Source organism: Thalassophryne amazonica, chromosome 11, assembly GCF_902500255.1.
Source record: "Thalassophryne amazonica chromosome 11, fThaAma1.1, whole genome shotgun sequence".
Lineage (NCBI taxonomy): Eukaryota > Metazoa > Chordata > Actinopteri > Batrachoidiformes > Batrachoididae > Thalassophryne > Thalassophryne amazonica.
Genome location: NC_047113.1, coordinates 61,635,621 through 61,662,735, shown reverse-complemented (window position 1 = coordinate 61,662,735; position 27,115 = coordinate 61,635,621). Strand labels below are relative to the sequence as shown.

The following is a 27,115-nucleotide window of genomic DNA, read 5'->3' as shown; positions in this document are numbered from 1 at the left end:
AGAAAACTCATCTCAAATGTGTCAAGAGAAGATTGCAATGTTTCTTTTTAAATTATACAAATTTTGCAACCATCGAGTATAAATGTGGACAGACCATTCAAGTACTGTGGGTTTTTATTGCAGCATTGAAGCTGCGGGCCGTTTCTATTCATATCCTGTATCAGCAGCAGCGTCTTCTGCAAGAAGTCAAAAACAATTCAATTTAACAATACATTTAGGGGAGTACTGAGCACATTTAAAAAAAAAAAAAAAACAAGAATAAAAGTTCCCTAAATCCATATTAAAGTGAGATTTAATGCACAGACTGAACGAGTTTACATTTCCCCTGTAAGATGTATTTTTAGTGTTAATTGTTGAATATTTGAAATATTAACTCAGCTGAAAATATCAGACTTTTCAAAGCAGCCAGTTTTTGCAGACAGTAGAGCTGCAGTGAAGTGTCACCCCACCCCACCAATTTAAATTAAAAATAACTTGCAAAAAAAAAAAAAAAAAGGAAGTGGGCAGCCTCAACCTACATTCTGAGTTAACAGTCCAACCTGCAACCCACTGGACTCAAATCGTAAAACCTTAAGTTTCCCCCACAGTGAAAATTGTTCTACAAACGCATGCAAATCACCCAACCTGCCTTATGTGACATCACAATACAGTGACATACGCCAAATTAAAATTAATGACAACAGTTCCTCTGGTTAACATTCGCACACCTGTAACGCATGTGCATGACAGTGCTATGGCCTGATTTCATCATGAAAACTGCTGGATGGCAGCGTATCTTTAGAAACCAAAACCAGCAGTGCACCAGACTATGCCTCATTAACTTGCTGCTCAATTTCAAATTCTGAATCAGAATTGGAATCCAAACTAGGTTGAAAAACAAAGGGGTTTTTTGGCTCTTAATGAACTGAAACTGGTTCATTCAATTAAATAGAAGCTCAAGTCACAACACTGACATCTTCAACTTTCTGACATTGGGGTGAATGTAAGGCATTATTGTAAAGCACTGAGTGACTGATGCAGATGGAAAAGTCCTATATAAATGCAGTTCATTTACCATTTCTGTCACGCAACATCACTGAATTTATTAGTAGCGGGTAAAGTGTGCTGCCATGAAAAGTCAAATTTTGGGACTACAAAAACTAATCAAAGTGATACAATGAATTCTGCTTACAGATTTAATACTATTTCATTTTAAAAGCTATAACACTTTATGTATATGTTGTAGAAAAGCAAAACAATTATACCTGCTGTGTGCATTGTGGCAAAACACCATCCTGCTCAAAACTGGGACTGGAATAGAAATTTAGGGCCTATATTGTGCAAAAATCCATTTTCAACCCAGGTTTTACCATGTGAAGTTAAACAGCCCATTTTTTTTCCTGTGCATGCAGAAATTACCCTGCAGTATCCTCAGTGGCCACCAGGACCATGCAAGCAGCTACTTCACAAATCACAGTGCAAAAAAAAAAAGAAAGAAAAAAAAAGCCTACTTTACAATGTGTTTGCCTGAGCAAGCACAGACCTGTACTATGCAAACACTCATATTGACTATGTAAAATAACTGCAAATTAATTTTAAAAAGTGCCAACATGGTCCAAGATAGAGGAGGTTCTCTGGTTCTCAACTTTATCTATCAGAATCCAAAATTTCAGCACTGCAAATGCAGCATTTTGTACATAGTTACTGATGGAGATTTTGGGGACCCAAAGCAGAGGGAATTTAGGTGTCAAACACCTGATTTTAGACATCTCCAATGTATGTTAGAGTGGTTCATAGCAGACTCACAAAGGCCACCTCCACAGATCACACTATTTCCCCAGAATACCACTTTATTGCTGAAGATGGCTGAAATTGTTACCTGTACACATTTTGCCCCAGAACATATTTGGGGAAAATTAGTGGACCTCTAGAACTCTCCAAGATGTGTCTGAATAATGGCAGAGATGACTCAGGCCCTCAGCTTCATCAAACCCAACCCTTAAACCGGTTTTTCAGAAAAAAAAAAACAGCAGACATTTGCCATAAACTGTTAAAAATGAAGTGTGCTTTCTGTTCCAAAACAAACGCTGAAATTTTAATCAAGATTAAAATTCACTGTAGCCAAGGAAACGAGACATCTGTACACATTTGGCTACCTCCAGGGGAAGACACGTGGAGTTGTCTCACAAATGCCATGTTCTGGTGAGGTGTCCTTTGTCTGTGCCTCACTTCAGAGACAGGTGGGACAAGCAGTAGCAGCCATCCACTTATACAGCAGGTAGCAAGTAAGGAAACAATAAAAAAAAAAGCAGCTCCAGCTACAAGCATTAATACGGATTTCTAAAACCTGGTGGTCTATATATGGGCTTGCTTAAAAGGGGTAACCATAAAATCTATTACATGTAACCAACAATGTAATGGGTGATTTCAATTTAGATTGGGGAAATAATGTGATGAGAAAAAGTTAAAAGGCTTGGCAGATAAATATAATTTAGATCAGTTGATAAAAGGTGCAACAAGAATTGTCAAAAAAAAAACAAAAACCTCTAGCACACAACTTTACCTCATCTTTACCAATAAACCAGAAAGAATAGCTAAAAGTTACAACCTGATTACTGGCTTATCTGATCATAATCTGATCTCAGTGGCTAAGAAGCTTATGAAAAACTGGTTTAAATTTCTTTCAAAAGCTCAAATTTCTTATGCCTACCCAAAAGTAGGCAGTGTTCGACAATGAAATCACTGATCTAAGTTGGGATGATGTAACAGCCTTTGATCTGGAGAGCAGTTGCAATATATTTATTAATAAAATTAACTAAGTTTTACTGTTATAATCCAGAAAATAATGTAAAAGAAAACAAAATCTACCATAGTTAACTGAAAATGTGTGAAAACTCATGAAGGGATGCTGCCCTAAAAAAAAAAAAAAAAAAAAAAAAAAAAAACGCTATTAAATCTAAAGTGAACACAGACATGCTGATTTTTAAAGGCCTACGGAACAAGGTTATTTATACACTGAGGCAGGCTAAATCTGAATTTTGTCTTAATATTCTACATAATGCCAAAGGTAATAGCAAACTAATATGGTAGGGCATCAATAAGCTGATGAGGAATGCGCCACTAGTCTCAGAAGATAGTCAGCTGAAAACTGATGGAATTTTGATAGATGACAACTCTGCTATTACTGAAATTTTTAATCGTTATTGATTCAGTTAATGAGCTTGGGAGAAACTTCACTGAAAGGGAATTGGATTTTGCACCCATTACTTCTCCTGTTGAAGCCTTTGTTTTGGCTCAAAGAGATGTCACAGAAGTGACTAAAGTCATCAGCTCGATACCATGTTTATCAGGAAACACCAAACCATGTTAGTGCCACCAATTAATCAATTTGTCAAAATATGCTTTTCCAAGTACTTGGAAGCGAGCCATTGTTACGCCTATCTTTAAGTCTGGTGATTTCAGACCAATAAGTATACTTCCTGTGCTTTTAAAAGTTGCTGAGAAGGAAATATTTTTAAAACAACTGACTACGTCTCTCAGATACTAAATTTTGTTTACAACCATTGCAGTTTGGCTTTAGGCCCAATCACTCCACTGAAACAGCTGTTTTACATCTGATCACAGATAAAATTTAAACTAGACAAAGGGGGGGGGGGGGGCTGTTGATGCTGTATTTTTAGATTTGAGAAAAGCATTTGATACAGTAAATCATAATGTTATCTCCAAACTTTCAAAATGTAATATTTCATCAGGAACGCTGCAACGGATGGCTTATTCATCTGATAAGATGCAATACGTTAAAGTTATGGATGTTTCTTCTGATATTAAGTGTACAATGGGTTTGCCACAAGGTTGTTTTGCCCCCCAATTTAGTCTATATATTAATGATCTGCCACAGGTGTGTCAAGGCATGGATCTGCAAATGTATGCTGATGATACTGTTGCATACACACATGCAAAAACTGCTGAACTAGCAGCTAGGAAGCTGACAGCTGCTATAGAAAGGATCACAGAGTGGCTTGACCAGTCATGTCTCAGCCTTAACATAAGACAAAAGGTATGTTCTTTTCTAAAACCAAACAGTTTGCGAGTGATGAAACAGTTATAAAAGCTTTGATTGTGAGGGAATTTAAATATCTTGGTGTAGTAATTGATTCAAATCTTAATTTTAAGTCACGTGAAAAAAGTGACCAAAACCATTGGATATAATTTGATACATTTTAGACAAATTAGGGGCTGCCTTTCAATGGATGCTGCAAAGACCTTCATGCACGCTATGAGTCTTTCTCATTTGTCATATTGTATCACATGTTGGGGGCAGGCTGGAGAAACAACTATTAAACCACTAAAACTTCTGTATAAACAAACCTTAAAAACTCTACATAATACATCTATGCAGTATCACCACTGCAGGATTCTAGAAAAGCTTCATCTGGATAGTTTTGAGAATTTTAATGTTTTCTAATTTGTGTCTTACATTTAAGATTTTAAATGGCTTGGCTCCTTTCCCATTACGTCAAATTATTAGTATTCATCCGGAGCAGTCTATAAGATCTACCAGAATATCTTCAGTAAAAGACTGTTCTGTGCCTTTCTGTTGTACTGCTTTTGATCAATCAGCTTTCTCTGTAAAAGCCACAACTCAGTGGAACACTCTCCCTGACAGCATTAAGAACTTGGATTCTACTGGAGCTTCAAGAACAAACTCAAAAATTTACTCAAACACACTCAACTCTGTCACCACTGATTTTAGAAATATTATGTAAGACATGACTGTGTGTATATGTCTGTGTGGCTGATCTACAGCTCTGCAGCTTTCAGATAATGTTTTTGTGTTTTATTATTTATGTTTTAATTGTGACCTGCCAAAGGACTGCAGATGTAAATTAGCTTTAGGCTAACTCTGACACAATGCATCAACTGGAAACATTTATGTTTTTTATTGTACATGGTCCCTTTACAAATAAACAAAGAAGAACCCCTGTAAACTACAACTGATCATTTTTAAGCACTTGTAAAGTCCAGATGCACTTCACATTGCAGTACGTTGATCTGAAAGTAGACCGACCCCATGCCCGTCAATCGCAGAGGCCAAAAGTGTTAGTGGGTCAACTTCCCTGCTCTCCAGGCTTTGACATTTCAGACTGCTGCCAAAAATAAACCTCAGAATTTATGTGTCACTTCATTTATTTACACATTGCATTTGCTTTTTAATTTAATCTATTCCATGGTAGACCTCTGGATCGGGAGGTCTGGGCGGCTTTGCTTAAGCTGCTGCCCCCGTGACCCGACTCCGGATAAAGCGGAAGAAAATGGATGGATATTCCATGGTATTGTATCATGGCTGATTTACGAAGGAGGCCTAGATCAGGCTCTGTCCTCCACAACTTAAAAAAAATAAAATAGGGCCACAATTGTGGGTGTTCAGAAATGCACATGACGTGATGAGCAGTTATGAAGCGTTATACTGAAATTTTGGACTTTTACAAAGACAACTCCTCAATTTAGATGTAACATAACTCTCAAAAAAAAAAAACTGACATACGAAGAGCTTTTTAAAAAAAAAATGGGGGTGGGTGGGCAGAACATTTTGCAGCCTTATAAGTGCTCAGTGTTTTCATGGATGTGTCAAAGAAGAGGACTTTTTTCTTTTCTGTCTGACTTGGACAGTCCTTCAGATCTAGGAGTGAACAACATGAGATTAATGGGGATAAATACTTTAATTGCAGTAGGTTTGGTGTCGACTACATGCGAAGATTTTGCCTTAATGTTGGCAGCAACTAAATATTTGATCACACCTTTTCCATCATCCACCTTGCTCAACTACATTCAAAGACCTGCAGTACCTGTGAATAACAATTACTTAGACTATGTTGTCATTATGCCAATTTAAGCAACAACCTCAGGGCTCCTACACAAATCAGGAAAGCCTCAGGGTGTCAATTCTGGACACTGAGTCATATGAACAATGAAACATTACTGCTGCGTATAAAAAATAAATAACTGACCTCTTTAAATTAACAGCATGCATCAATGACCCAATGCTGACACTTCGGTTGCGTCAGAAACATTTGGAACAGTGACATTTCTGTGTTTATGACTGCAGTCAAATACATACAGCAAAGTGGTCTGTGTTCGCACTCTCAAGGCAGTCAAACTGCATTGCACTAGAATAATCCACATCCTAAAACTATACAAACATCTGATCTAGTCTTCAGTGAGTTTCAAAAGTCCCCATCTACATCTCATCCTCCCCATTCAGAAAATAATTACCTTAATATTTTGTCTATTCCTGAAGTGGACTTCTTGTCATAACACTAGCAGTTTCCTCATAAATTTACAGCCTTTGTGTCTTTTGGCATATCGTCTGACAGTTTCATGTCAAGACCCTTACGGTGCATCCCATTACCTCGTATTTCTGCCCCATGACTTTGCTCAGCCTCATTTTCAAGATTTGGCACTTTGGAACAACCTCAGAGGATCCTGTGACACTAACATTGGCTGTGCTCATTCCGCTTAAGGGGGCCCGGGGTTTGGGGTGATTGAGCACCACCACCGGCTGGTACTGGCTTGGGCGTTTCACAAGTTGGTCCACCTTCAGCGGCATCGGGTGGTAAACAGCGCAATCATTTAGACCGCCATTGGGTGGCTGAGTTTTACAGTTCGTTATCTTAAGTTTTAGCCTTTTCTTGCACTTTTTCCACACACCTACTTGTACCTTTTTCAAAGAGACAGTCATAAACCTGGAGGACGCATCGCGCTCATACTGCTCAGTAAGACATATCGGCCGGGCAGGGTCTGCAGAAATTGCTTCCGAAACGGTTTCCTGATATTTCAAAGATGTAGCATTCAAAGCTAGATTTTGAGAACTTTTATTGCCAGTCACAAATGTAGCAACCTGTCCTTCCTCCTTAACACTGACCAGATTCTTGATTCGTGTAGGAGTGTCCCGAGTAGTTTTGTCACTCTCTTCACTTTTCACAGATTCGCCGGTCTGCTTCATCAACGACTGATTGGTGGAGGGGAAGGCTTTCATGACCGCCAGTGCAGAGCATCTTGACGTTGGCCTTTCCTTTGTGTAATCCTTGCTTGAGCTTGCTGGCTCAGCGTTACTTACAGTTGAGTTGTCAGAGCAGTTACTTTTGTTCATCACTATGCCTCGGAGAGCGATAACTAGTGGCTTAATAGAGCTCTGGACATCTTCAGGATGCTGGCTTAATGAAAACACTGAGGAAATCACTGGAAAGCTCTCAGGTTCCCGCTTGTCTGCTGCAGCCGCCCTCTCACTTGATCGAGCTGCCTGTGACCAACCAGCCATCTTTACACCTGCTAGACTTGTAACATTCTTCACCACTGGCTGTGTGACAGATGATGGCCCATTCAGAGTCCTACGAACAGTTCCAGGTATCTGAAAAGATGGACTTGCAGTGTTGCCCCTTTCCTTTCGAGCCAAAAGAGCAGACAGTGTTCCTTGAGAACTTGCAGCTAGAGGAACACCCAAGGAAACAGCTGGTGGTTTCAGGCTCTGTTGGTTCAGACACACTACATCTTTTCTCATTTCTAAAGCTGTGCTGCCTTTAAGACAAACTTGCTCAGGCTCCACCTTAATGGTCTTCGACACATCTCGGTGATTACCTGTGGTGTCACTTGCCCTCCGAGGCTGGATGCTTTGGGAAGGCTCTGGAATAAAATTCTTCCTCTCATCAGCTACTCTCTGAGGAACACATGTTCCCATTTTTTCTGTATGCATGTTACTTGTCAATCTGTTGGTAATTCTGCTGGGGTAAACAGTAGAAGAATGTGCTGCTTTCGGATTTATAAGTTCTCGCTGCGAATATTTAATCCCACAGTTTCCTTCTCTTACTGGACTTGGGATGGTTTTAGAAACCTTAACTGGAATGACAGCGTTAGTAATCTCTGGCGATGTTCTTTTTAAACTGCATTTTTCTTTGACCGATTGAACTGGAAGGATTTTGGGAATGCTGACTGGATGGGGAGGATGGTCCACATTCACATTCTTTGTTTCACACTGTTTGCGGTTAACTGTGCACATTCCCATACTCGCCGACCTCATTGAGTTTGGATTACTTAAGTTAGATGATAATGGCTTTCCTGGTGATGGGTTTTGTAAGACTGTGGTTCTTGTGTCTTTTGTTGCGGACTCATTTTCTTGCTGAGAGACAAGTCTCAGCTTTAGCTCCTTCGAACCATTGACAGTTTTCACCTCAACTAGTTCTACCAAGCAGCCAGCAGGGATTGACACTTCTTCTGGAAGGGAAACAGTCAGAGCCCTGTTGTGCTGAATGAGCCCATTTAAAGGAGATGGGTGTTCTGTATCACCTTTAGTGGCAACTGATACAGTGCTGTCCAGTGGTTTCCCTCTCTGTTCAACTTTTCCTGGTATGGTAATAGGTGTGCTGGGAGTTGGGACAGTCACCCGAACAAGTGGTCGAACTGGTGGCGGTTCAGCACTTGGAGATGCACGCGAAACAGGTGCATGTGTGAGTTTCACCATGTCTGCTTTCACAGGTCCTTGAGCAGCATCTTTACTATGTAAACGCTCGATGTGCTTTACAAGGCAGAGCCTCCTCATGTATCCCTGCCCACAGTGATGACATTTGAAGGGATATATTGTGCCGTGTTGCTTCTGATGAATATTTAACTCTGCCTCGCTGTATGCCACATGGTTGCAATAAAGACAGTAAAATCTTGTCCCCATATGCTCCATCATGTGTTTCTTGAAGGCTGCAGCATCTGTAGAAGGGAATCCACATTTCTCACAATACATCACATTTGAAGTGGTTAACACTCGGTCCAAGCCCAGATTCTGATATCCACCGTTCACAGATGATGCCATGTTTTGATAGCTGACAGGATTCATGTTTAGCAGACATCCACGAGCAGCAGGGCCAAGAAACTCGGACTGCTATTTGACAGGACAGTATATATCCATTTCTGCCTCCTGCACAAGATTCGCCCGAGTTTCAGCGCCAGTGCACAGGTGACAAATGCAACCTCCCCTGCAGAAGGAAAAAATAATAATTAAATGAGTTAAGCATACAGCACAAATCTTAAACTTTTATAACTGTCGGAGATGCACTGTACTAATGGCTAGTAGCATATTAGCCAACAGTAGGAGGCTCACAAGGCTCTCCCCCTACAATCGCAGAGCATTCCGGCAGCTTCTTGTCACCCCCACTGGGTGCTAGCTCATGAGGTAAATCTTGGAGCTTGTGGCTCTGCCATATGAGTTCAACAGACTCCTTTCCATTCTGGGCATGTTACATAAACAACGCAAGCGCCAGTGAGCTGTGAAGTGCCAATTAATGCTGAAGTGAGACAATAGTTAATTCATGTGTGGCGTTTGTCTATACAAACAGCATCAATGTCAACTAGAAGCACTCGGAGAGTGCAAACCTCCGCCAAGGCCATAGTGTCACTGACATCACATGGAATACCCTTTGGCAAAGAGACTTATTCCACGTAGTTTCACGCATCTACCGTCATGTTTCACATTCAGTGGTTAACCCTCTGGGGTCCGAGGGCATTTTTGGACAGTTCACTCGCCTGGCATAAATGTTTTATTATTGCTGTTAACAGCTCTCCCTGCATCCCACAATCAAGTTTTATGTCTTTTTTTTTCAGGACAACCTGTACTTTCAAAATATATATGCTATAGTTGTGTTTTATAATTGTAATAAAGGTTTACATTCAGAAATAAGAAAGGAAACAGTAAAGCGGAAAATTCCACACATATTTTCAAAACACACAGCAAACTATAATAAACTAGTAACACATCACTCCTAAAAACAATCTTTGGTGTGCCACGTGAGGTGAATCTGCCCTACGATTGGATTTTGGAAAACCATGTGACGGTGAACCAATTCCTATTGGACACTCACATTGCTCACGTCATACACAGCTTCTATGAGGAGTATAAAGGTGGTGGACGGTGGCTCAAAAGTCCGCGGAGTTAACTTTTCAGCAAAAAAAAAGTAAGTTCTATCTCATATCATTAAAAAGTTATTTCTAATTTATTAAAGCTTGGTCTCATCCGTCATATACGACAGCATCAGCCCCAGAGGGTTAAACCCTTAGATCTTCAGCAAATGTATTTATAAAGAGAAACTGCATGGAACTACATAAGATTTTTTGTTTTATAATAAGTTTATTCAATGAGGAGAAACAAATACTAAATTATTGTTGTGTCGTAACTTAATTTTTGTTCAGCCTTTGTGACCCGTTTTCATAAACTTAATTGCAAAAGTGTTGGAAGTGGCCCTATCCTGCAATGATAAAGGATCCTTAAAAAAAATTACTGGAGCCGGATCGTGTTCCGGATCATTACCTAAATTTAATGACTTCTACGTTAGGCCAAGATACACCCCTGGTAAAAACTTTATTGAAATCTGTTTAGGATTTTTTGAGTAATCCTGCTAACATTCCAACCAACCAACAAATAAACAGACGTGACCGAAAACATAACCTCCTTGGCGGAGGTTACAACTGTCACTAAAAATTTTTTTGACATCATGAGTGTCGAGACACATCAAGAAGAAAGGACTGAGGGGCCTTCTCGCAGCTGTAGCTTTAGCTTGCACCCGAGCAAACAGCATTAAAAAGTGTGCTCTGAGCATTTCATCTCAGGTATGTATTTTTTGTTGATCAATCTGAAATGACTAAATATGTAATACAACAATATAACTACTGTGAGCTCTAAAAATGGTGATGTTAGGCCAATTGACCCTCCATTTTCCATTGCATTTTGAGGACCCTGATTGTTGATCCCCACCCCCTTCACCTATCTGTGGCCAGCAGAAACATTTGCACAAATGATTGTGTTCAAATAGCTTGAGGGATAGTGTGAAATTTGGTTCAATTGTTGATCTGGTGTTTTGGTTTTTCTATATCTGTGACCATTTAGACCAGCTTCTGCCTCAAGGATCAATTCCATCAGTTGCCTTAAGGTTCTCGTTGTTGCAACCAAATGTAGCTTCATCCAAAGAATCCTGATAATGTGTGCATCAAAACGGAGACATTTACAGCATTTTTAAAAAGACATTTTGAATGTTTCCACTTCTCCTTCACAGTGGCTTGCCCAATAAATGGCGTCACAAAATACATCTAGGGTATAAAAGGACAAATGGAAAGGAGTCTATTCAGTGTTGCTTCCATGTAGCAGACAAAGTCCCCTTGTTGTTCAAAGCAGCCCCTGCCTAGAGTACCAGCTTTAGCTACAGTCAACAGCTACTGACTGGTATCTGTGATTTACTTTAAAAATAAATAAATAAATAAGCTTAACTGCATTGCCAAGGGATGCGATAACTTACTGTTTACATTTAGTCTTCAAAAAAAAAAAAAAGCACAGACACCATTTAGTCATCTTTTGTACTGAATGTCAACAGTATTGTACATAAAAGGTGCAGCATGACCACTTATGATACCAATTGCAAATTGCAAGTGTTAACACTGAACAATAACCAATAATAATAATAATGATATTCACATGCTGTTATACTGTACAATATAACATGGAACATGGTGTGTAGCCAGTACACTGAGTGCCGGTGTCGCAGACCGAACGACCCCCCCCTAAAAATCTGTCTGCCCTGCCTTCACTTCGCAAGTGTCATTTCTGTGCGTCAGCCGCGGTTCACCAATTATCGCCTCGTTTCCGCTTAAAACTGCACTCCAGTCATCATCTATCTCAGCGACAGATACCTGAAGCTTTTGTACAACAATTATTTCCACATAAATTCAGCATTATTTCATCATAAAAGACAAGGGGAGTAATCAAAGCGCCACAGCCAGACCAGCTGCTACCTGCTGCGTTCACTGTGCCTCCGTGATTTCAAAGTGTCAGTCGCGACTCACTGATTATCGTCTCGTTTCTGCTTGAAACTGACTTTCGAATGATTCAAGAGGTTTTACCTTGTCATCTGATGGTTAATAATCACATTACTCCCCTTGATTGGTTTGGGTGAAGAGAGTCCGTCTCAGATAAGCTGCTGTGGTCCCGAATGACGCATGCGCAGTGAAGGCAAGGCGGACCAATTTTTACGGGGGGCGGCGTTCAGTCTGCGACACCGGTTCCAAGCCCAGATAAACGAGTAGGGTTGTATCAGGAAGGGCATCCGATGTAAAACAAGGCACAAAAAAAAAAAAAACACCCAGACACATATCGAATACCAGATTGGTCGAGGCCCGGGTTAACAACAACCCCCAACGATGCAGTTGCCGAACAGAGTGCCGGCAGAAATTGGGCTACTGCTGGGTGAAGAAGAAGAGGAGGAGAACGTGTGCACAGACAGCACGAGAAGAGGAAAACCAGAAGGGAGGAAGTGAGAAACAGGACTTTGAATGTTGGTAGTATGATTGGTAAAGGGAGACAGCTGGCTGATATGATTGAGAGGAGAAAGGTAGACATATTGTGTGTGCAAGAGACCAAGTGGAAGGGAAGTAAGAGCAGGAGCATAGGCAATGGGTTCAAGTTGTTGTATCATGATGAGGATAGGAAGAGAAATGGTGCTGGGGTCATTTTAAAGAAAGAGTATGTCAACAGTCTATGTGCCCAACAGGGTGATGAGTGTGAAGTTGGAAATTGAAGGACTGATGATTAATATCAGTGCATATGCCTCACAGGTAGGCTGTAAGATGGAGAAAAAAATGTCTGGAGTGAGTTAGATGAGGTGGTGGAGAGTGTGCCCAAGCATGAAAGAGTGGTGATAGGAGCAAACTTCAATGGGCAGGTTGGCGAAGGGAACAGAAGTGATGAGGAAGTAATGGGTACATATGGCATCAAGGACAGGAATGTGGAAAGGCAGGTGGCAAATGACTTTGCAGAAAGGATTGACATGGCTATAGTGGACACCTATGTTAAGAAAAGGGAGGAGCAGAGGGTGATAAAAGTGGAGAACGGCGCACCCAGGTGGACTACATTCTTTATCAGAGATGCAAGCTAAAAGAAACTGGAGCCCATACGGTGGTGGCAGGGGAGAGTGTAGCTAGACAGCATAGGATGGTGGTTTGTAGGATGACTTTAGAGGTACAGAAGAAGGGAGTGAGAGCTCAACAAAGGATCAGATGGTGGAAGCTGAAGGAGGAAGATTGTTGTGGGAAATTCAGTGAGCGGTGAGAGAGGCACTGGATGGAGGGGAAGCAATTTTGGACAACTAGAAAAGTACTGCAGATGTGGTGAGGGAGACAGCTAGGAAGGTACTGGGTGTGACATCTGCACAGCGGAAGCAACACAAGGAGACTTGGTGGTGGAACGAAGATGTCCAGCATAAGGAGAGGCTGGCGAAAAAGAATTGGGATAGCCAGAGAGATTAAGAAAGTAGACAGGAGTTTGGATGGGTATCAAAAACTGGTTCCTGTTAAGAATCGATAAACAATGATTCGATCACTGACATCAACAGCCTTTTGCTTAACGATTCCCTCATCGGTCCTTCAGATCACATTACAGCGGAGCAGCCATTGTTTTTGAGGGTGTGTATTGGGAAAATTATTTCTCTACATTGATTGCGGACCCATGTTTCTGCAACGGGTCGCAGCACTGCTTCGCTGCTTCAAGCAGCAAAACTTGAAGCAGCGAAGCTTCTCTACTTCACTGGTTTTCAGAAGCAATAGGTCCACAATTTCGTCATAACACACCTTTGTACTGATTAAAATCACCAACGGACTCTTGTCTTGTTGCGAGCAAGAAACAAGAATCATACCTTCGTTCCACACCAGAGTTTTTATTCGTTCCTCATTAACTTTTTTTGGGGCAGCACACGGGATGGTTCACTGGCGTGAGCTGGACCCGCTTCACAAACTGAAGTTACTGTCCCCCAGGTAAAGGAAACTATATTATTATTACTATTATCTGTTCTGCGGCTCTAAACGTTGGAATGATAGATTCCGGGTGGAATTAATAATTTCAAAGCGAATCGCCATTTAAATGAAATGACACCTCTTTCAAAACGTAGTACAGACAGCAAACTACAACAGACCAAAACGTTTTTGTTTTTTTAGGGATGTGAATCATACAACAACTCACGATTCAATTCGATTCCGATTCTTGGGGTGACGATTCGATTCAGAATCGATTTTCGATTCAAAGAGCTCTGAGAAATAGTTATATTACTTAAAAATGTTTATGTTTAAGAAAATGCAGCTTTACAAGGTTAATCAAGTGATTCTAGATGTAAATTTACTTATCCGCTTTGCTCATTTGGAGTTGGCTGGCAGTGTAGCGAAGCACTGGTCAGTAGTCGGCAGATACCGCTGCTCTCCTCTTTTAGCTCCGGGTGATGGCGTAGCATGTGGGCTTGCAGATCTGAAGTGTTTCCAAAGTACTTGACTTTCATTTTGCAGATTTTGCACACTGCATAAGTCATGTCAAGCTCCTTCTTACGCAGCAAATATCCAAAATGAGCCCAAACATTTGACTTCAGGAAAGACGGTGCTGGCTGAATTAGCTCTTCGTCCACCATGCTAAGCTACAGCTCACGAATGTTTGAAGCACGCCGGACCCTCCCATTGCGGGGACGCTGTAGTACAGAAGCCGTTGCCTGAGAAACAGTACACACAGTGAGTAAGCAAGAAAATGTAAAAAATAAATAAATAAAAGCTTTTTAAAAATTGATTCTTGGACATTTTGGATCGATTCAGAATCGTAATAAATAAGAATCGCGATTCAGACGTGAATCGATTTTTTCCGACAGCCCTAGTTTTTTTCTCTCTCTCTCAAAATGAGACGTCCTCCGTTCTTTATGAATTACATTGATCTTGACTGGCAGTGCAGCCGGCTGCAAGACCGCAGCTCAGAGGCTACAGCGTTAAATTTGTCTCATTAATACCTGAAAGAAAAAAAACTACAAAAACTTTTTTTTGACAAAAACTACAGATTTTGCTTATTTCCATTTATGTCCAGAGATCAAGGATCCAGTGACTAATTTCATATTTATTTATTTTAAAATGTTTACAATAAAATGTTGTTGACATAGAAAACCTGTAAAGTACACAGAAAATTCACAGGAGGTATTGCTAAGGGAAATGATAGGTAAAATCTTATCAATACCCATCCCTAATTATGACTAGGAGAGAGGACTTAATTTTTACTCTGTAACACTTGCTTTGACAATGTAAACCTATGTCTCCCATATCCTAATAAAGTGCCACTGAAATTGAAAATTGAGGAGAGACAGACAGAGTGCTGTCTTTTCTCTTTAAGTCTATAAAAAATAAAAGTACTTAATTCTTTCACCAAAACGTCAAATCTAGGCTTTCATCTTAGATACACCTTCTGGCAAATTGTAGGTGAACTTTCAGGTCTCCTTTTTAAGAAAACCCTCATATAAAATCAACAATAATGGCAATAATATTAAAGCAAACAGAGCTCTGGTATTGGATCTGAAAAGTATCAGTATCGGCAGATATCCAAATTCAGGTATCAGGATCGGAAGTGAAACATTGTGGATCGGTGCATCCCTAGTCACATGGATTCCAGTCAATATCAGCAGATTCTTGAGAACAATGTTCATGAATCAGTGACAAAGTTGAAGTTGTGCCAGGGCTGGATCTTTCAAGACTACGACCTTAAACTCTGCTCAAAATCTACTAAGGCATTCATGCAGAGGAACAAGTACAACGTTCTGGAATGGCCATCTCAGTCCCCAGACCTGAATATTATTGAAAATCTGTGGTGTGATTTTAAGCGGGTTGTCCATGCTCAGAAACCAACAAACCTGAGATGTTTTGTAAAGAAGAATGGTCCAAAATACCTTCAACCAGAATCCAGAGTCTCATTGGAAGCTATAGGAAGCGTTCAGAGGCTGTTATTTCTGCAAAAGAAGGAACTCCTAAATACTGATCTATTTTTTCTGTTGGGGTGCCCAAATTTACGCACATTCCCAATTCTGTTTAAAGAATTACTGCACACTTTCTGTAAATCCTATAAGCTTCATTTCACTTCTCAAATATCACTGCGTTTGTCTGCTATATGATATATACTCAACAAAAATATAAACGCAACACTTTTGGTTTTGCTCCCATTTTGTATGAGATGAACTCAAAGATCTAAAACCTTTTCCACATACACAATATCACCATTTCCCTCAAATATTGTTCACAAACCAGTTGAAATCTGTGATAGTGAGCACTTCTCCTTTGCTGAGATAATCCATCCCACCTCACAGGTGTGCCATACCAAGATGCTGATTAGACACCATGATTAGTGCACAGGTGTGCCTTAGACTGCCCACAATAAAAGGCCACTCTGAAAGGTGCAGTTTTGTTTTATTGGGGGGGATACCAGTCAGTATCTGGTGTGACCACCATTTGCCTCATGCAGTGCAACACATCTCCTTCGCATCATCCGTGAAGAGAACACCTCTTCAGTGTGCCTAACGCCAGCGAATGTGAGCATTTGCCCACTCAAGTCGGTTATGACGACGAACTGGAGTAAGGTCGAGACCCCGATGAGGATGACGAGCATGCAGATGAGCTTCCCTGAGACGGTTTCTGACAGTTTGTGCAGATATTCTTTGGTTATGCAAACCGATTGTTTCAGCAGCTGTCCGAGTGGCTGGTCTCAGACGATCTTGGAGGTGAACATGCTGGATGTGGAGGTCCTGGGCTGGTGTGGTTACACGTGGTCTGCGGTTGTGAGGCTGGTTGGATGTACTGCCAAATTCTCTGAAACGACTTTGGAGACGGCTTATGGTAGAGACATGAACATTCAATACACGAGCAACAGCTCTGGTTGACATTCCTGCTGTCAGCATGCCAACTGCACGCTCCCTCAAATCTTGCGACATCTGTGGCATTGTGCTGTGTGATAAAACTGCACCTTTCAGAGTGGCCTTTTATTGTGGGCAGTCTAAGGCACACCTGTGCACTAATCATGGTGTCTAATCAGCATCTTGGTATGGCACACCTGTGAGGTGGGATGGATTATCTCAGCAAAGGAGAAGTGCTCACTATCACAGATTTCAACTGGTTTGTGAACAGTATTTGAGAGAAATGGTGATATTGTGTATGTGGAAAAAGTTTTAGATCTTTGAGTTCATCTCATACAAAATGGGAGCAAAACCAAAAGTGTTGCGTTTATATTTTTGTTGAGTGTATTTAACTGAAATTGCTGATCTAAACAACCATTGATTTATAAAGGAAAATCATAGAAATCATCAGGGGTGCCCAAACTTTTACATACAACTGTATACTGCTGACTTGAAGAAATTTAGATTGCAGACATGATTAGCATCTTGAAACAAAACTTGTTAAATACAAATGTGATCCACAATCAAGGTAGAGAAATTATCATTTTCCTGCTACACACCCTCGAAAACAACGTAGCGGCCCGATTGCTACGTAATTTTTTTCAGAACGCAGCATGACGAGCTGTTACAACACTAGCGAGAACTATGTTAATGTTGTAATCAATACAGTGTAAACACAAAAACAGAATACGCACTAGGGGCAGGGCATCTTTTTACTCTGCAAGTGAAAGTCTTGACTGAACTTTAATTTTATATGCATGTTTAACATTCATCTGATGTTAAAATGTCAAACAAAACCGCTCATTAAAATAACAGGAGTGGCTCTTCACAGTCTATTTATATTTAGTAGAGCCGCAGCAGGTGTGGGTTTGAGAGAGGACAGGTGTCAGGACATTTAACAAGAGGAAGGTTTGTTAAGCATCTTTGATGTTATTTTTCACCAGAAATACGAGGTCTATTAGAAAAGTATTCAACATTATTTTTTTCAAAAACTATATGGATTTGAATCACGTGTGATTGCGTCAAACAAGCTTGAACCCTCGTGCGCATGCATGAGGTTTTCCCACACCTGTCGGTTGTGTCATTCGCCTGTGAGCAGGCTTTGAGTGAGGAGTGGTCCACCCCCTCGGCGGATTTTCATTGTCAGGAAATGGCGGAATGATTTGGGCTTTTTTTTCCCCATCAGAATTTTTTGCAGAAACTGTTAGAGACTGGCAGCTGGAAACCATTCAAAAAATTTATCTGGCTTTCAGTGAAAATTTTACGGGCTTCACAGAGAATAAGGACTGTTACTACAGCTTTAAGGATGGCTTTAAGGACGCTCGGCACACCGCACTCCATGCTGCCATCCGTTTAGAAATGATCCGGTGGTTTGTGGCTCTCGATGGCGGCACGTACAACCGACAGGCGTGGAAAAACTCACGCATGCACACGAGGGTTCAAGCTTGTCTGACGCAATCACACGTGATTCAAATCAATATGGTTTTTGAAAAAAATAATAAGGTTGGATACCTTTCTAATAGACCTCGTATATGCAGCTACATGGTACGTTATGCTTTGGTAACACTTGTTTTCTTTTAAAATTCCAATATTCCAATTAAAGTAACTATCAAATATCATGCTTCAATGCACTGCCAATATTTACATCAATACAAAACTAGGGCAAAAAAATACAACTATTCATTGACACGCAGGGTCGCTGATTGTCATGAAAGAAAAAAAAAAAAAAAAAAAGAGGGTGCAACCATATCTCATTGCCAGACCAACTGAAAAAGGTGGTAGCACCAATATGGCCAGTAGAACCATTAGAAACCTGCCTTCGGGTGATTTAAAATGTCATGCTGCATAAATAAACTCAACTGAATTAATTATTTGCACAGCACATATGCTAATTTACAATGGTATACAGGTGGCATAAGCATATTTGTCCAGGTCATGTTGTTTCTCTTTGGACATGCAAACCTGAACTGCCTGTTGACTTTTGGAGAGTCTGTAATTCCTTAACACAGTCTGTTCTATATGTGCGTGCCACATACAACAAAGAATGGCTTTCTGGCTCGAACTTCATTCATTATTTTTGATCAAGGCTTGGCAGAAGGAGAAGGATCTCGCGAAGATTCGTCCCATCCTGTCTATGGCTGATGCTGAGACTTTGATTCATGCATTTGTCTCTTCTAGATTGGACTATTGTAATGCTCCATTTTCTGGCATGCCGCAGTCCAAAATTAGGGGTCTTCAACTGGTTCAAAACGCTGCTGCCAGACTTTTGACACAAAGCAGAAAGTTTGACCACATTACGCCTATTTTGGCATCCCTGCACTGGCTTCCAGTTGCTGCAAGATCAGATTTTAAAGTACTGTTATTAGTTTATAAAATTGTTCATGGACTTGCACCTCCCTATCTGGCTGACCTGGTAAGCCCCTATGTACCAGCTCAAGCCCTGCGTTCCCAGGGTGAATAAAAAGTCTGCTGGTCACAGAGCCTTCTCCTACCATACCCCTGCTCTGTGGAACGTTCTCCCGGCACACATTCGGCAGTTGGATACTGTGGCGACTTTTAAGTCACGTTTAAAGACTCATTTGTTTTCCTTGTTTTATCATTAGTTTTATGATGTGTTTTTATTCTTGTATTCTTTTATGGTCATCTTTTTATTGTGTTTTAAATTTTAATTTTAGTTTTTTTGTTGCTTTATGTTGTGTGAAGCGCCTTGAGACGATTTCATCGTGAATTGGCGCTATATAAATTAATAAATTTGAAATTTTGATTTGGATCTTACTAGGCCAATTACTGCAAATAAGCGGCACGATGGCTTAATGTTTAGCGCGGTTACCTCACAGCAAGAAGGTTGCGGAATTGCTTCCCACCTGGTCTTTTCTGTGTGGAGTTTGCATGTGTTTGCGTGAGTTCCCCGCCAGGTGAGCCAGTTTCCTCCCACTTCCAAAGACATGTTGATTGGGTGAACGGGTGACACTTTATTGGCTGTAGGTGCACATGAATGTGTGTCTGTCTATATGTAGCTCTGGGATAGGCTCCACACAGGTTTCAGTGCAACTGGACAAAAGCACAACTGACTGCAAATCTCGCCAAAATAAGGCAATAACAACAGTGCGACCCCTTCTTTGGTTCATAGGTGACTATACACAATATGGGTAATTACAACAGATGGAAAAGCTTGTGGCATCACCTGGCTTGTGCTTTTCTGCAGAAAATTCAAGCAGAATACGCTAATTTTGCAAATTTGTCATTTTAACAGTGCAATTCAACTTTTTATTTTATTTTTATATCTCATTGTTCAACTGGCCCACTTGTGTCGACACAACCTCACCACCCGCAACAGTTAGATTTGGACATTTTAGAGTATATTATTAGTGAGATCGCCACAAGGCCCGGAAGTCCCCTCCCCCGCCGCGCACACAGCCCGTGCTGCATTTTTTAAAAACACATTCATCAATCGTTTTTTTTAAACGACGAACTATGGGCGCGATAAATGTTATCTAACGATTAAATACAACTGTTAGGGCTATCTCCAGCTATCCTATAACGGCTTGGTTTAATCAGAAACAAAAAAAGGCCTTGACGGTGCCTCACAACAGGGTTCGCGAAGCCGAAGGCCCACATCTGAAGTGTTTATGTTTGCATCAGCAAAGATAGAAAAACCACACAGACACATACCTGGCGACGTGCGTGCTGCGGATCACTAAATTAATGCGCTAGATTTTTTTTTACAAAATTCAAGCGAATAAACTGCTTGTACAGTCGCTATATTGACGCTTGTCAACGCGGCAAACCCAGCCGCTATGCGTTAGCTTCGCGTTAGCCATGAAAAGCTAAAGGTGCAATAAATCTGGAAAAACGTCTGGTTGACCTTCAAAATAAAAGCACAGAATAAAAACAATATTCAGTTGCGTTATTGATTGTTTAAAAAAAAAAACCTATGTCACTTTGTTGTTTACTATGTGTCTTTTGTGTCGCTGTCTTACATGAGATAAAATGAAAGCGTGCGTGCTTTGTTTGAAGAAGAATATTATTTAGAAAGTTGTGACCGGAGGCGTCATTTTTTTTATGTTGTGGTCTTGACAGCAGACAGCCGCTCAGAAAACAGGGCGTAGCGTAGTTTGTATTCTTGTAGAAATAAGACAGACTGGGTACCTTGTCTATGTTGTCAACAAGCATTTACGTTAAATTTAAAATATGTCCACAAAAGACACGTAAACGCTTTGATTGGTGAGCAGCGGGAGTCCACGCCCTCGACGATGACAACTTCCACATCACATTAATAAACCTCTTGTAATTTCCCCCACCTTTTTCTTTTTTATTATCATGCATTAACATATTTTGTACTGGAGAGAGAGAGAGAGAGAGAGAGAGAGAGAGAGAGAGAGAGAGAGAGAGAGAGAGAGAGAGAGAGAGAGAGAGAGAGAGAGAGAGAGAGAGAGAGAGAGAGAGAGAGAGAGAGAGAGAGAGAGAGAGAAGAATTAGGTTTACTAATGTTGTTATTGTGTTTGGGATTTCACTATTGCTTGTTTGGTTGTGTTTTGAAATTTTAGTGCATTGATTAAGTTATATTGATCGTGCACATGTCTTTGGTATTGTTGTTATGAGTATATATATTTATATATGTATGCATTCTTTATTTTTTATGGTATAAGGGGAGGGTATTTATAAGCTTCAAGTTTTTGTTATTGTTCGTCCGTGTGTCGAATAAATAAATAAATTCAAATTCAGTTCAATAGATAGATTGAATTGTGAATAATCAGAAACAAATGAAATAAAAACAAACTCAGTGATTCTTACATTTACTTTGACTTTTATTTCATTGCAGACAGTATGAACCCAAGATATTTCATGATTTGTGTGGTCAATAGCTTCATTTCATTTGTTAATGTGACCAGAGGACCTATCTTTGTGGCCGGGACGGCGGCAGGATTTAAACACCAGACTCCTCAAACTGAAGTCCAAAACTCTACCGGATCAGCTAAATGGGGAATTCCCCATTAGCCAAGCCAGTAGGAACATCTTTTCAGTCTGGGCTTCACCTTACTACATATTTCCTCACCATTTTTGACTTTGTCCCAAAGTCATAGGTGCATTTAAGCATGTTCTGTGACTACCCACATCCTGCCGACAACGCCAGTTTGTGACCGGAGGACCTATCTTGGTGGCCAGGACAGCGGCGGGTTCGAACACCAGACTGCTCGAACTGAAGATCAAAACTCTACCAAGTCAGCCAAAGGGGAATTCCCCGCTAGCCAAGCTAGCAGGAACATCTTTTCAATCTGGACTTGCTACAATAATATACGTCCATTGCCACACACTCCAAAAACAATTGGGGCGGAAAAGCATTTACCACACTAGAATGTTGACATTCCTTCTCATCACACCTGAAAAACATTTTGGCATTGAGGATATCAAAGAATGGAGTGTTTCAGGTATTAGTTTGTCCAATTCTTCCTGCAAACATGTTTTGACATGTGCCACAATATGGGTGGTTTACTACTCACCTACTGAAGTAGGTGAGTAAGTTGATATGGTTGTACTCTGTGTTCCACTACACTCTGTGTAATAACTCCGATATAAGAACTCAACACAGAGAACCACAGTGCAGGTATAGAAAAGTTGGCTTTATTGAACCAGTTGTAGCAAGTAGCATCACAGTGTAAACAGACAGTTCACCACTCTTAATGTCAGCAAACGGTTCTCTTGATCCCTTACTCAGACTGATGTCAGAAACACAGGAGATCATTCCAGCTGACGACAGTGTCCTGAGAGGGATCATTAGAAGTTGCCCAAACCAACATGCAGAGGTTCAGCGTCACAAACCAGAATGTTAACCCCAATGCAGAGAGCAGGCTGATAAGCGGTTAAAGTTGTAGTGACCACTCACTACGTTTTGGGACAGAATTCACCAAGCAAGAGTGTCATCTGTGATTAAGGCCCCCTGACACTTGCACGACTCTGATGCACGCACTTGCACACCTTGTGTCGTGCAGGAGAGTAAACTCATCTTTAATAGGTGTAGACTGAATGTGAGAGGGGCACTGGCACGTTCAATTGCACAAAGAGAATTTAGAAATGTTCAAAAAAATCTTTCACGCATAAATGTCATGCAATGTTGCGCGATCTACTCGCCAAAACTACATGCAGCTCGTCAAGTCCAGTAAAGAAGTAAACAGAGCGAGTGATTGCGTCAATGTACCATTGAATCACAGCACAGGTCGTCTGAAGGATTATAATGAAATGTTAAATCTATCATAAACATACTTTTACAACAGCACACAAGAAGGAAAGAACATGCAACTGTTTTACCAAGTCATTACAATATAAACATGACAAATAATTCCCTTTTTAGACAGCTCCAAATGCTTTCTCTGTCTTGTTCAGTGTGCACTCGAACAGCTGGAGGGGTCCTCTGTGATTCAGGAAGTGATTGGAGCCGTTTTCAACAGCTAATTCGCAGAGAAAATGATTAATCTGCCATGAAATAATTGTTTTATACAACCCCTGGCAAAAATTATGGAATCACCGGCCTCGGAGGATGTTCATTCAGTTGTTTAATTTTGTTGAAAAAAGCAGATCACAGACATGACGTAAAACTAAAGTCATTTCAAATGGCAACTTTCTGGCTTTAAGAAACACTATAAGAAATCAGGAAAAAAATTGTGGCAGTCAGTAACGGTTACTTTTTTAGACCAAGCAGAGGGAAAAAAAAATATGGAATCACTCAATTCTGAGGAAAAAATTATGGAATCATGAAAAACAAAAGAACGCTCCAACACATCACTAGTATTTTGTTGCACCACCTCTGGCTTTTATAACAGCTTGCAGTCTCTGAGGCATGGACTTAATGAGTGACAAACAGTACTCTTCATCAATCTGACTCCAACTTTCTCTGATTGCTGTTGCCAAATCAGCTTTGCAGGTTGGAGCCTTGTCATGGACCATTTTCTTCAACTTCCACCAAAGATTTTCAATTTGATTAAGATCCGGACTATTTGCAGGCCATGACATTGACCCTATGTGCCTTTTTGCAAGGAATGTTTTCACAGTTTTTGCTCTATGGCAAGATGCATTATCATCTTGAGAAATGATTTCATCATCCCCAAACATCCTTTCAATTGATGGAATAAGAAAAGTGTCCAAAATATCATCGTAAACTAACTTGTGCATTTATTGATGATGTAATGACAGCCATCTCCCCAGTGCCTTTACCTGACATGCAGCCCCATATCATCAATGACTGTGGAAATTTACATGTTCTCTTTAGGCAGTCATCTTTATAAATCTCATTGGAACGGCACCAAACAAAAGTTCCACCATCATCACCTTGCCCAATGCAGATTCGAGATTCATCACTGAATATGACTTTCATCCAGTCATCCACAGTCCACGATTGCTTTTCCTTAGCCCATTGTAACCTTGTTTTTTTCTGTTTAGGTGTTAATGATGGCTTTCGTTTAGCTTTTCTGTATGTAAATCCCATTTCCTTTAGGCGGTTTCTTACAGTTTGGTCACAGACGTTGACTCCAGTTTCCTCCCATTCGTTCCTCATTTGTTTTGTTGTGCATTTTCGATTTTTGAGACATATTGCTTTAAGTTTTCTGTCTTGACGCTTTGATGTCTTCCTTGGTCTACCAGTATGTTTGCCTTTAACAACCTTCCCATGTTGTTTGTATTTGGTCCAGAGTTTAGACACAGCCGACTGTGAACAACCAACATCTTTTGCAACATTGTGTGATGATTTACCCTCTTTTAAGAGTTTGATAATCCTCTCCTTTGTTTCAATTGACATCTCTCGTGTTGGAGCCATGATTCATGTCAGTCCACTTGGGGCAACAGCTCTCCAAGGTGTGATCACTCCTTTTTAGATGCAGACTAACGAGCAGATCTGATTTGATGCAGGTGTTAGTTTTGGGGATGAAAATTTACAGGGTGATTCCATAATTTATTCCTCAGAATTGAGTGAGTCCATATTTTTTTTTCCCTCTGCTTGGTCTAAAAAAGTAACCCTTACTGACTGCCACAATTTTTTTCTTGATTTCCTATAGTGTTTCTTAAAGCCAGAAAGTTGCCATTTGAAATTACTTTAGTTTTATGTCATGTCTGTGATCTGCTTTTTTTCTACAAAATTAAACAACTGAATGTACATCCTCCGAGGCCGGTGATTCCATAATTATTGCCAGGGGTTGTATATGCAGCATCCAGCGCACAGCTCGTGGCAGCCGGTGGAACAAAGCACAGCGTCCAGCTGGGAACACAGCAGATGGGAATGTCTATTGAGGATAACACCCTTCCCCATGTCCCAAAGGACCTGGAAGTGTTCCTCGAGTGTTCGTGAACCGTGAGAGACACAAAAAACTCAGAATTCAATTTGCACTTATACAGACCTATACCAGCACCGCAGTACCAGAATACAAAGGGTTTATTGAAGAATACAGCAGAACAGATCAGCAGATTGTCAACAACTGAGCACAGGGTGGGTTCAATGCAACACACTTTAGTACGCAACAACGATACCAACAGGTTGTGTGCCAGCAAAGAACACCAAAATCTGGAAACCCACAGTCTTTATACAGTTCAGTTTAGTTCAGTTGGGGTGTTACCATCTTCTAACTGGTGGCCGGGGCAAGGCTGGAGTGTGACATGAACGGTCTTTGGGAAATTGGGGGGGAGAGATAGCATAGTGGAGGTGTGGTGGTGTCTGGGGCTAACTGATTGTCCTCTTAACAGTCAAAAGTTTCAGTTCCAGGGAGTCAAAAGAAAAAGATCATATCAAAGTTCAGTCAACAACAGTAATAAATTTGAACAATTTATAATGATGAAACATTATTCCAACTACATGATAAATCATCCAAAGCATTTCCAAAAGATTACATGCACTTTAGCAAATTATCAGATCCTTAAACATATTATAGCATAAGCATCATGCCGGCATCAAATAATGACTTTATTCAAAGTGGTCAATGCCAGGCTTACTTACAGGAAAACAACACGTCAGCAGTTACACATGGTCAATACAATTCATCACAAACATATATACGAGGTCTGTCCATAAAGTATCGTACCTTTTTATTTTTTTTTTAAACTATATGAATTTGATTCATATGTTTTCACGTCAGACAAGCTTGAACCCTTGTGTGCATGCGTGAGTTTTTCCCACGCCTGTTGGTGACGTCATTCGCCTGTGAGCACGCCTTGTGGAAGGAGTGGTCCCGCCCCGTCGTCGGATTTTCATTGTCTGGAAATGGCGGAATGATTTGGGGTTTTTTCCATCAGAATTTTTTCAGAAGCTGTTAGAGACTGGCACCTGGAAACTATTCGAAAAATTTATCTGGCTTTCGGTGAAAATTTTATGGGCTTCACAGAGAATAAGGTCTGTTAGTACAGCTTTATGGACCCCTTTAAGGACGCTCAGCGCGCTGCGCTCCAAGCTGCGACGACACGGCACAAGCCACCGGACCATTTCTGAGCTGATGGCTCTGTGGATACGAGACCATCGTGTGCTCTTTCTCTGGTTATCACAAGAGCTGGACATCAGCCATTTTCCGGCAGATTTCACTTTTAACAAGAGATTTTGTCATGGAAAGCCACGCGGAGGCTTCGCGCGTCACGACCGATTCGCTTTGGAAGCGAGACAAAGGAACACCTCCGTTTCGGCGTGTCAGAGGACAAATTTGGACATGTCTATCTTGGCTTTCAATGCTTAGGATTAGCAGCAATCTTCCATTCCAGTTTATTAATTAATCCAAAACCCAGACAGAGCTTTAATTCATTTGAAAGCTTGACTCTTAGTCTTGTCCATCCAAATTGGAAGTCCCAAAAACCAGTTTTATTTGTTATTATCTATCGTCCACCTGGTCGTTACTGTGAGTTTCTCTGTGAATTTTCAGACCTTTTGTCTGACTTAGTGCTTAGCTCAGATAAGATAATTATAGTGGGCGATTTTAACATCCACACAGATGCTGAGAATGACAACACTGCATTTAATCTATTATTAGACTCAATTGGCTTTGCTCAAAATGTAAATGAGTCCACCCACCACTTTAATCATACCTTAGATCTTGTTCTGACTTATGGTATGGAAATTGAAGACTTAACAGTATTCCCTGAAAACTCCCTTCTGTCTGATCATTTCTTAATAACATTTACATTTACTCTGATGGACTACCCAGCATTGGGGAATAAGTTTCATTACACTAGAAGTCTTTCAGAAAGCGCTGTAACTACGTTTAAGGATATGATTCCTTCTTTATGTTCTCTAATGCCATATACCAACACAGTGCAGAGTAGCTACCTAAACTCTGTAAGTGAGATAGAGTATCTCGTCATTAGTTTTACATCCTCATTGAAGACAACTTTGGATGTTGTAGCTCCTC

At 40.6% G+C, this 27,115-nt stretch overlaps 1 protein-coding gene across 1 annotated transcript; it reads right to left on the bottom strand.

Annotated features, from left to right (window-relative positions):
- Positions 1 to 5,536: 5,536 nt before the first annotated feature.
- On the bottom strand, positions 5,537 to 20,548 carry LOC117520644. The gene is made up of 2 exons (XM_034181955.1): positions 20,415 to 20,548; positions 5,537 to 8,999 (listed from the first exon to the last, which is right to left on the bottom strand). Exon 2 carries the CDS (start codon positions 8,858 to 8,860, stop codon positions 6,356 to 6,358), a length of 2,505 nt encoding a protein of 834 aa, XP_034037846.1. The 5' UTR covers positions 8,861 to 8,999; positions 20,415 to 20,548; the 3' UTR covers positions 5,537 to 6,355.
- Positions 20,549 to 27,115: the final 6,567 nt, after the last annotated feature.

Excerpts from the sequence above, each read along its gene's own strand:
- LOC117520644 (XM_034181955.1), bottom strand. The coding sequence starts at position 8,860 with ATGAATCCTGTCAGCTATCAAAACATGGCATCATCTGTGAACGGTGGA.